Source organism: Gavialis gangeticus, unplaced genomic scaffold (assembly GCF_001723915.1).
Source record: "Gavialis gangeticus isolate Ggan-Ray unplaced genomic scaffold, GavGan_comp1, whole genome shotgun sequence".
NCBI classification, from domain to species: domain Eukaryota; kingdom Metazoa; phylum Chordata; order Crocodylia; family Gavialidae; genus Gavialis; species Gavialis gangeticus.
In genome coordinates this window covers 152,574,773-152,586,264 of record NW_017729024.1, presented here as the reverse complement: position 1 = coordinate 152,586,264, position 11,492 = coordinate 152,574,773, and the positions used below count along the sequence as shown (strand labels likewise).

Sequence of the window (11,492 nt, the reverse complement as noted above, 5' to 3'; positions counted from 1 at the left end):
TCTGTCCTCACCCTCCAGGAGTTGGGGTGGGGCAGGGAAGCTCACTGAGCTGGTGTGGCGGCAGCAGCTGCTGCATGCAAGATTCCTCGCCCTGCAGAGGAGTGCTGCTGCCCTTGCCCTGCCCTGGCCCTGCTCCTGGGAGGCGATGGCGTTCCATCCCCGCTTGCCTGCTCGTATGTACCCCTAGGACTGTTCCAAGTACCCCCAGGAGTATGCGTACCCCTGGTTGACAGCGTCTGGTCTATGTCGTTGTAGGGGACAGGACTAGGAGCAATATACTCAAGCAAGCAGCAGCAGAGGAAAGTTCAGCTGGAGATTAGGAGCAATTTTCTGACTGTGAAGGAGGTCAAGCATTGGAACGGTCTATCTAGGGAAATTGTGGAATCTCCATGTGCCTGGAAATTTTCAGGGGCAGATTAGATGGATGCTGGGCTAGGATGGTTTAGTCGGGGCTGGTTGTTCCTTGAGCAGGGGACTGAACTAGATGACTTTGTGAGCTTCCTTCCAGCCCTACATCCCTATGATGTTATGAACCACATGCACACTACCTACAATTTATCATTTCTGTAAAGATCAAAGATTTTGAATAAATAGTGCGCACAAATAAATTCAGGCACATAATATATCTTTTTATTATTTTAAAGATGATGTATCTGGGCTCAGGCTTGTGCTGTGTTGGTGCTTTGGCTGGTCTGTCCACCCAAGGAACTGCTCGCCTTGGTAATGCTTTGGGTATGATAGGTGTTGCTGGAGGTTTGGCGGCTACTCTGGGAGGCCTTAAGCCATCGCCTGAACTGTTGGCTCAGATGTCAGGTGCAATGACCCTTGGTGGCACTATAGGTGAGTGCAATACAATGACAATACCATTTTAAAAAAATCTGCTTTATAACAGAATATTTTACAAATGACAGCCTAACTTAACAGCTTGACTAACTTGTGGTTAGATTCAATTGCTAACGTTTTCTTGCAATAAAATGTAGTCAAGATTAATAAATTAGCTATACAGTAGGGACTGTACAGTGTTCCAAAAGTGGGATAAACACTATCATCTCCAGTAGCAGACTAAGAAACTGGAGAGACAGTGGTTAAATGATTTACCCAAGATTACCTCGCAAATTAGTTTGTGGCTGGTTATACTCAAATTTCCTGTTTTGGACCATTTAGAAAAGAATTTGGGCTTCAGTAGAAGCCTTGTAGTTTATATACCAGTACATTATATAATGCAGACTCATTGATTTTTTCTTGCTTTTGGAAGTCTCCTATAGATAAGGAGGGCTTTCAATTTAATGTTGCTAATGGCATATTCCAAATGTAGAGATTATTATTATTTTTATTATTGATAATGATAATAATACAGCTTTCTCGATATACTGTGCGTCACACAATGGACAAGAATTGACAGCCTAGAATGACAGTATCTTGTAATATTTCCATTTTGTCTTCAACAGGTTTAACGATTGCTAAGCGCATCCAGATTTCTGACTTGCCTCAGCTGGTGGCTGCTTTTCACAGCTTGGTAGGTTTGGCAGCTGTGCTCACCTGTGTGGCAGAGTACATGATTGAGTATCCCCATTTTGCTACAGATCCAGCTGCCAACCTCACCAAAATTGTGGCCTATCTGGGCACATACATTGGTGGTGTGACTTTCAGTGGTTCCCTTGTCGCATATGGAAAACTGCAAGGTGACTCTTCCATCTTAAGTATAAGATAACATTATTTCTCCCCTTTAGGTATTTTGGTAAGTTTTCTTTGACTTTAGTATATACTTCAACTGTGGAGAAATTGGGGGGAAAAAAGGAAGCTCCTGTTTTGCAAGAAATCTCTTGGATCAATAAAATTTGTTCTAGGCCAGTAATACTCAACCAGGGAGCTGCAGCACTTTGGGATGCTGCCAGATCCTTTGAAAAGTGTCATGAGGTGTGAGGTGATAAGTACAGGCTCAGGCTAGTCTATGCCTGGCTGATCATCCCACTGCCACTGCCTGGACCCTCTACAGTAAATATATAAACTTTTGAAATTGGGTGACCTTCAATTCACAAAAGTTATGGAGAGATGCCTCGAGTCCAGAAAGGTTGAGAACCACTGTTCTAGGTATTATAGGCCTAGAAGTATCAGACAGTTAACCCTTTTCTAGCATTTACCTTTACTGAAAGGTAAATGCTAGAAAAACACATTCTGTCAATAGAAGAAAAGCAAACCTTCCCATACTGGCCATGAAGCACTGGCAGCAATTGGCAGCAATTTGGTAAAGACTTCTTGTGTGCCTGACTCAAGGCGGTGTAACATTTCATCTGGATACAGCATTCTAGTTTTTAAAATGTACAGGCCATTAGTTTTGATGTCCTGAAAATGTCGTGTGTCTCCTTTGCTGCCACTGCAAAGTCCTGCTGATGGGACCTTGTACACGATGTACCATGTTTCAATATAAGGTGCTATCTTAATAAAATTGTTATACAAATGACATAAACATATTTCTTTACGCATGATTTTGACTTAACTGACTTGGAAGTCTGGTTTTGTAGCAGAAGTCACCCTGTTGCTCCCTAATATTCTCAAGCAGCTATTATGTTTTATGTACTACTCAAAGACTTGGCCTTATTGCCTAAGTAAAAATGATTAAATTAAAAAAAAAATATGTCCAAAGAGAGAAACTCATGGAGGGATTATCTTCAAACACCTAAGAAAAGGTGTTTAAAGAATAAAGTTTTTTAAAAAATGTTGTATTTGGCACTTCTACGCATCTGTTGTTGCATTCCAGATCATTGACTTGCAGTCAGTTCAAGGTCACAGTATTTTATTTTGTTTTTAAATGTAATTTTGTAAAGATGCATCATCTCTTTAGGGGAGTAAAAAAGAAAAAAAAAGCTGTCACTCATATGTTTTGTCCTTTGAAGTTGATGGTATTCTTGATTCCAGGTATCCTCAACTCTGCCCCACTCCTCTTGCCTGGTCGGCACTTACTGAATGCTAGTTTACTGGCTGCCAGTGTTGGTGGATTGGTTCCCTATATGATAGATCCTAGTTACACAACAGGACTTGCCTGTTTAGGCTCAGTGTCAACACTCTCTGCTGTCATGGTAAGTGCAGGCATCATACGGTATCCAAAGATGAACTCTGAAGTGCAAATACTGCAAGTGTACATAGATTTCATTTTGTTACGCTGCATGTTGAAAGATATCCCCAGATAGCATGGGGGGACAAGAAGGGGAGTCGATGTGCATAGCACTTGGCAAGTGTTTCTTTTTTCCATGCTCTGCTCATCTGCCGTTCCAATGCTCTATCAAATGCTTCTCAGATGCATGATGCACCATGTACCCCTGCAAGCAGATAAAGCTCTGGTCTATAAGGACTCGGAGGTGTAGATTAGTGTATACCTCTGTGAAGTGTGGCCTAGGAGACTTGTTTCTAATATGTAGAATACTGCTTTTTCCCCTAAACTACACTAAATATACTTTCTATCAGATATACTGCCCAGCTATATACATGCATATTATATTCCAGGACATTCAAGGTGAATGCGTTGGAATTGAGATGTGACACTTTAAAGGATCCGAAACTGAGCCCTGTACTTCATACATAGGTTTACTAAGTCTAGTCCTTGGAGGTAGGGGAGTTATCTTATAACTGTGCTGAATTTCTCTCTTGATTTTTGCAATTTTGGGCATGCAGCACCTAACATATTTCTCATAGCCTACTTTAACTTTATTCAAATTTAATTTTGTAGTTCACTGTTTTAAGCTAAGTATGATAGATGTGTGAAATGTTTTCAAGAAGAGCTATAAAATGGACCAAGAGGAATTTGTTCAATGATGCTACAGCAGATTTCTGGAGCTACCAGTGTCTGCTCTTCCTCTTATTTTTTCTCATTGGTCCCTCAAGGTGACAGTTGTTCTTTTTTGGAAATTTAAACTTGCAGGGGTTTTTTGGGGGAGGTAAGGGTGGAGAAGGGGTTAATAACCACTTCTGTCTAAGTCTGTGTTATAGACCTGTATGTACACTGAAAAGTATTTCATGAGATAAATTGGGCCAAAAAAATGGAAGACAGATAATTGGACCAGACAGACTGTGGTAGTTGGAATTCTAATTTCAGATGCTGCCAGAAGAGGTGCAACACCGTGGTACCTGAAGAATAGACCAGTGATATAGTAGTCCTAAAGTTTAGCCAAAGGAAAGAGGTAGTGGCAAGGAATTGCAGAGCTTCTTTATAATGATTCCTTTCTATAACGCTGCTAAGAAGCTTCTGTTTCTTTATACCCTGTGTTGCCTCAGATGGAGATTAAGTGCATTTTAATTGTTCTTTGCTATCTACCGAGATTCATTAACTTGATGACAGTATATAAAATACTTCTATTAGCAATGAATTGCAGTGGCGGGTGTGGGGGAATGGGAAGGGGTTAAGTAGGTTTAGAACCAGAGCCACAGCAGCTGCCTGCCCCCCTCCCCTTGAATCCAAGATGGGGGAGTGGGGTGTTCCCCCATGCTAAATTGGGGGTGGAGAAAGGAATCTTGTCCTGGATTTGAGTAAATATGGTCATTTTGAAAAAAGGCTTTTTTATTGCAAATATGATTTCTTAAAATTCTCCTCTTCTTTTTGGTGTGATAAATTGGACTTTTAAAATACTCATTTCAAAGTGAATGTCTCAATTAAAGTTTTGAGAGCTTGATGGACAGATTGCATTGGATAACTGAATAGGATTATTCCTGTCTAAAACTTACCCTGCATGCCCATTCATTTCAGATTTTTTTTGTTGTTGTTTACCCTGATTTCTGCCATGATTAAAGGTGTTGCAAAGATTTAACTGCATGAGTACTGTTACTTTTGAGTTTATGGAATTTGTAAATAAAAATGTGCTTACACAAATGTAGAACTGGGACTTTATTTGTGAATGTCATGTGTTTTGCTTTCCAGTCTTCAGACAAAAATGGTCACATCCTATACTTCCAGTGCTCATTAGTAAGCTTTTAATAGATGATGCTTGTGTTTATGGATCAAACCACTTTGGTGTCTGCAACAAAACTGACCTCTCTGCATATTGGACAAAATTTGTACCTTATGTTGGAATTTGTCTCCTTTCTTGTCTTTCATTTTTAGGGCGTTACTTTAACAGCAGCTATTGGAGGTGCAGACATGCCTGTTGTTATTACTGTACTGAACAGTTATTCCGGGTGGGCTCTCTGTGCTGAGGGCTTCCTGCTCAACAACAACTTGCTGACCATTGTTGGGGCTCTGATTGGGTCCTCTGGTGCCATCCTCTCTTACATCATGTGTGTGGTAAGAAGGAAATGGATATCTCTGTTCATCCTTTGTAAAGTTGCAGCCCAGAATATTGGGAAAGCAAACTGGGAATCTGCACGGGGTTGATACTGGGGTAGGAAACAAAACTACAGTGTCCTGTTATGCCGTTCAGAAACTAGGAACTTTCTTTAATGTCTTCAGTAAACCTATGACAGCAGAATTACATCCATGATAAATATTAAAAGTGCGTAATTTATTTTGCTTCCGTGAAATATTTCTCTTCACGGTCTCTGATTCAGCAGCTCAACCCTGTTTAGTGCACACATTTATGCACGTGCCTAATTCCAGCTGACTTGTGAAAATTAAGAGCATGTTTAAATGAAGAATACACCCTTATAGGAAATGCTTCAGCATACCCTTACAACACCTTGAATGTACATGATACCAAATGCAGCGAAATTAGTGAGAGGCCTTCAGTTACTTCTAAATGGCTCTTAGGATCTGATATTAAGTGAGTGTGACTTCCCCCCACTCCATGTTTCCCTTCCCTTGTCTTTTGTATTCAGGTGCCTTTCTCTATCTGATGCACACTCAGTGCATAATCCTTTTACAGCATCTGATGAAGTGAGTTCAGGCTCGTGAAAGCTTATGCTATATATCTCTGATTTGGTTAACTTATGCTAGCGAGACTCAACCAGGGTGCCAGGGAGATGAGTGGCTAAACCAAGCTGGGTGTTGAGAGATAAGCAGCTAAACCAAGCATGTAAGAGCAGCCTCAGGCTTGCCCCTGCCTGGAGGATCCCCCATTCCTACTGCTAGGTCCCTCTGCAAGGAAGCAAGCACTGTGATTTCTAAGTTGAGTGGCACCCAATTTCAAGAACTAATTTACAGAAATTGTGGAGGGGGGGGCCTCGAGTCCAGTGAGGGGGTACTTTGGGTCCAAAAAGGTTGAGAACCGCTAGTTTTTACAGTGCACATCTACCCAGCCTTTTGCCTGACTTCAGGTAACATGGCTGACTACCTCTCTTTCCTTGTATTTCACCACCCTTCTAATCTTTAGCAGTGTAATTGAGGCTGGGACTTTGTTCCTTATTTAACAGCAACATTTATTTCAACAGTGAGCTCCAGTGTACACCTTTACAGATTCGTGACTGTTGCTTTATTCTGTTTGTAGATAGCCTTGCTGACCTTTTTGAGAGTTTGTAACCGACAGTAAAGTATGGCTAAAGTTTGTTCAGAGTATAGTGCATTACCACTGGGTGGCAGCAGACTTGCATTGATAATTTGCTCTCACAAATCTGTACTGGAGCAATGTTTAGAATTTAAGCTAGAACCCTTTGTGTGATCATGTGTTAGTATTCATAACGTCCTGTTCTTCTTGAAGACTTGCACATTAGTTTGTTTTTTTCTTTTTCACCCTTTCATTTTCTAAGTGGGTTATATAACAGCTGAAGGAAAACTGCTCTCACTATGCTACAACTGGTGTCCTTTCTGTTTCCTGGCTGTGTAACTCAGACTTGCTTGATTGTCTGCACTTGCTTGATTGTCCGCACTTGCTTTGTGTGGTGTTGCTCTTTGCTCCCCTCCAGATGTTTTCCTGTGATCATTTATGGCTGTCTTCCTTTATTTTCTACCTACTGGTACACTAGTGTTGATATCATTTAGGAATGCCGTGCTTTAACTGAATGTAAACTTTTTGAAACTTAAGAAAGAGAAACAAAACGGGGGATATTGGTACATCTCTGTAAATGGAAGCTTTTCTTGAAAATCAGGAAAATGAAAGGTCTCCTTCTCAGTGTTGCTTGTGTCTCCCTGTCATAGACCCCTGGCACACATTGTACTAATACTGCTATTATTGTATTTCTCTCACTGTGAATGGCAAGGGTAACATGCACCTAATTTAAGGTGCCATAAAGTGGTCAACCAGCTATAAAAGTGTTCCATGTATAATCACAATCCCAGGATCCCCCTCACTGGCAAATATAACAGGGTTAGGATCTGATCCCTCATCCCAAAAGTACACCCCCTGCTGTGCATATTTTGGAATTGGAGATCTGATACTATGGTGCCATTAAATGAATGTGTACCAATACATAGATAAATATCCTTTGGTTCTTGTTACATCTCTACCTTTTTTTTTCTTGCCCAAAAAAGCAGTTTAGCTCACACGTCACTTGAAGATTTGATGTATGAGGGGAGATAATAGAAACGTAGAAAAATAGGGCTTGAAGGGACCTTGGGAGGTCATCTAAGTCCAGCACACTGCTTGGGGCAGAATTGTCCCTGGTCAAACCCTCCCAGATGATTGGTTTTCTAACCTGCACTTAAGCTTCCAATGTGGGAGATTCCATAGCCTCTCTGATCTGTTCCAGTCCTTGCCCACTAGAAAGTTCTTCCTAATATCCAACCTAAATTTCCTGTATTGCAACTTAAATACATTAGTCCTTGTCCTGTCCCCTATGGACACAGGGAACTGATGATGTAGGTTTGAAAAGTCCATTCATTAAATTGTAGAGCAGCTTTCTGCCAGTGACTAAAAAGAAACTCAGCAGATTGTCTGTACTTGAGTGATCACATATCTGATACTGCCTGATAAAACCCTATATATTACCCAAATACATCTCTGTTTAAGGCCTCCTTTTCTCTAGTCTTAATTGTTCTTGCTTTTTTTTCCTATTAGATCTTTTGTAATTAGCACACAGAGACAGTATTAAGATACCTGTAGCCTTCGTTCCAAAGAGCCAGCAAAATGAGAATTCTGGGGATGTATCTTACTAAATAGTTGTAGTGTCATGCAGGGAAGTAGGGGCACTGGAACAATTCACTTATTGCACAAACTTTAAAGAGTTAAGCTTTTAAGATGACACTCATTGAATCTAGTTATGTTTCAGCTAGGAGAGGTTGGTTGATTGTTGCATAATTAATTGCAACTTAATTTCTGAGATGCAATAAACAAGATAACTTCATGGTATTTTTGAGCAGCTGTCCATTTTTTGCCCTCCCTTAAGAAATAGACACTGTTTTTTTTTGTTGTTTTTTTTTTTCCCCTCCTCCCCCCCGCCACACTCAAAATATCACTTTAAATGCATGAATGTAAGGCAATCGCTGAACCGCCTTTGTTCTTCATCAAGTTCTGTAATGAAGAAACAGCTCCACTCATGACCTGCTGGACACTTTTAAGCTGGTGCAGACTCTTATGAGGCAAACAAGATTCAAACTGTACCAGTGAAACAGCATTCTTTCCATTACAACTTTCATCGAAAACTATATGTATTTTTAAATTTTATCTTTCACAGATGAGAAGCTGTTTGTGGAAATGTCTCTCATGGTTGAAATGTTCATTCTGCAGTCTTCTTAGTAATTTTTGGTGGTTTAAAATTGTAACCAGGCCAAGCTTTTACAAATACTTTCTTAAAGCTTTTATATTAGTTCATAAAACAAAAGATGTTTTCAGATGTAACTGGCTGGTTTCTGTCAGTGATGCCTGTAACTGGGGTGAGTTAGGGACAGTGTGTTAACCACAAACCAAAAAGCAAAGATACTTGCTACTTGAACCTTTAGCTTGAATTATTTTATTTGCCTTTACAAGCTATTACCTATTTTCTTAGGACGTTTCTCTGTTGGAGAGAAGGTTCTCCTTTTTCTTTTGTGGTTCCAGATGACACAGATCTTGCTTAATCACTAAATTTAAGCACTGTAAATTATTGTCTTTCTGACGAACAAAGTAGAGTTTGGGCTGTGGGAATGACCTTAAGTATTCCAATAATTCCTGGCCTCACTGTCTCCTTTTATGATCTCTTACACTGAAGTGTCCGTGTGTCCCTCGCTCTCTCCCAAGCTTGAAGCAAGATTTGCAGAAGTAGGCACAATGGCATGGTAGGGGAAAGGAGTGGGTAAAAAGTATAAGCAAACACAACATTAATGCTGTGCATATTTTTCACAGTGGTAATGTGGGTTTAGTAAGGAAGGGATTAAGCTAAATGGGAAGGGCAAGTAGTGGCAATTTGAGGCAGGACAGATAGGAAGAGGCTCAGAGGAGCAGGAAAGTTTAGAGGTACTCTCAGCCCATACCTTTTATTCATCTTCCATATATGCCAAGGGTGGATGATCACACCCCAGTATCAGAAACCATTGGAGCTCCCTGAGAGAAGCATTCCTGCTTTGCTGCCCTGTAGGATTGTTCCCCTATGAATCCACTTATGGTGAGTGAGCTGGCGGTCTCAGTTGTAGGATTTCTTTGCCATCCAGGTGCCCTCATGCTTAAGGAGGTGAATGTTTATAGCAGAGCACTCCCTAGGTTGGACTTTTTTTTGGAATCTTTACCCCATGCAGGCTTCTTGGGAACAAACAGGAGAGGCAGTGATGCAGTAGCCCTTTCCACCACAGTCCTTCCACTGGTAAGGCTTTTCAGCCATGTGGATTATTGGGTGTTTAAGTTCACTCCAGACTCTCTTATGAAGTCCTCACACTGGTAGGACAGGCTGTCTGATGGGTAGTCAGACCTGAGCTGCTCTTGAAGCTTTTTACCAGATAGGATCGCTGAGCCTGGACAGGCAAAATACTTTTACTGCTATTAAAAAAAAACCAAAAAAAAAACCCCAGCCCCCCTGAAATGAGATTGGAACAGATTTTGCTGCAGTTGTTTAGTCTGTTTGTCCCTAACCTTCAATAAGAAAAGCTAAACCACAGCATCTCCCACCCATCTCATACACCAGTTCAACTGTATGTCTGCCCATGCCCTATTTCTCCCTCTTCTGTGTGGTTTCTCTGATGTCTGATAAGGTGTACAAGTTCTGTTTCTTTTAAGGAGCCTTTTTTGAAGATACCGCTGTACATTAGCTCTGGATGTTGATGTTGCTCAGCATCCTGTAGGATCATTTTCCACCTTGTATTATTGTTCCTTCCCCTTACTAGACAACTGAGTTTTGGGAGCATTGACTTCTTTGCAGACCATGTAACTTAGCCTGTAGCCTTTGCCAAGCGGTAACTAGTATGCTCTATTTTCCTCCTCTTGCCTTGAATCATAAGTGAAAGAGCAATATCAAAATGTGTGCATTTATGGGCTCATAAACTGTGTGCTCTAAAGCCCATTTCAGTGAGTGGAAAGGCTCCCATTGACTCCAGCGTCTTTGGATTAGGCTCAGAACGTGGATCACTGTTAAATGATTGGAACATTGTTTAGACTCCACTTGTGAACAAGAGCTCGTCCATTTATAACTTCTTTGCTGCCTCACTTTGTGCTCATTTGACAGGTATTGAATTCTCCACAATGATGCATCATCTAAGGGTCTAGTGCATCCTATTTAGAAATGTTCTTTTTGATGGTAGTGGAAACTGTATACTTTCAGGCTTAACTTTCTTGTGGGTTTTTCCTCTTGCTTACATGTGTGTAGATTCCCATCCGTTCTTATTTAAGATTTGCTCTGGGCCATAAGCTGGTGCAGTGCATGCATGCTTAACCTAAGAGCCAAGTTGGTTCCCATTTATTACTCTTTAAAGTCTGTTAGACTGCATTCACAACAGGCATTGCCTACTTCCAGTTAATACCTAAATATTTCAGAAACCTACTTCCTCAAAAGGATGCCCATTATGTTACCCACTGGGGTATCCTTGTTCTTGGTCCGTGAACTGAATTCTCAGAATTGGCAGCAGAACTTCCTCAGCAGAGAGGTCTTGCTTCTCATTCTTGTTCCCTTTGGTGGTCTGCCAGCCTGATTTTTGGCCTGTTTCATCTTACTAAGGCATTGTTTGAGTTAGCAGTTGGTTAGCTTTATTTGCATGTTTTTCTTTGTTCTTTTATATTGGCTTGGGGCTGTAGTGGCAGTGCTTCTGTTAGCTTGCAGTGCTACCTATAAGAGCTAATTAATTTACGTACCATATCTCAGAGATTCTGTGGCTACAAGTACAGCTAGTCAAAAATAAAATAGTTCGTAAAAATGGTATCAATTTCCTCCCCATTCATTTTGCATCAAAATTGACTTACGTTTTCTCAAAACATTTTAACTGGAAAATTTCAGTCACCTGTAGGTATAGCGTGCCGTATATTGCAGTTCACCTGAAGTGAGGAAAAAGGCATTTCAAAAATGGAACTGCTGCTATATCTCATTTTTTAAGTAACGTGATGGGACAGTTGTGTATCATGAGTGCGATAAAATAACAGAAATGTTGTCACGGGACTATCTTTTGCCTTGTCCGTAGATTTAGTGAACAGTTGGTCAAAACCATCTTTTTTTTTTTTTTTTTTCCCCCCCAGCCC

The 11,492-nt window shown here is 40.7% G+C and overlaps 1 protein-coding gene across 2 annotated transcripts in view; it reads left to right on the top strand.

The window, feature by feature from the left end:
* NNT (nicotinamide nucleotide transhydrogenase) overlaps window positions 1-11,492 on the top strand; it is an 81,130-nt gene that overhangs the window by 51,342 nt on the left and 18,296 nt on the right. For both annotated transcript variants that reach the window (XM_019517892.1, XM_019517893.1), the window contains 4 exons: window positions 645-840; window positions 1,449-1,682; window positions 2,917-3,077; window positions 5,093-5,272. In XM_019517892.1, the coding sequence (XP_019373437.1) occupies window positions 645-840; window positions 1,449-1,682; window positions 2,917-3,077; window positions 5,093-5,272 (771 nt within the window). The remainder of the gene's footprint in view (window positions 1-644; window positions 841-1,448; window positions 1,683-2,916; window positions 3,078-5,092; window positions 5,273-11,492) is intronic.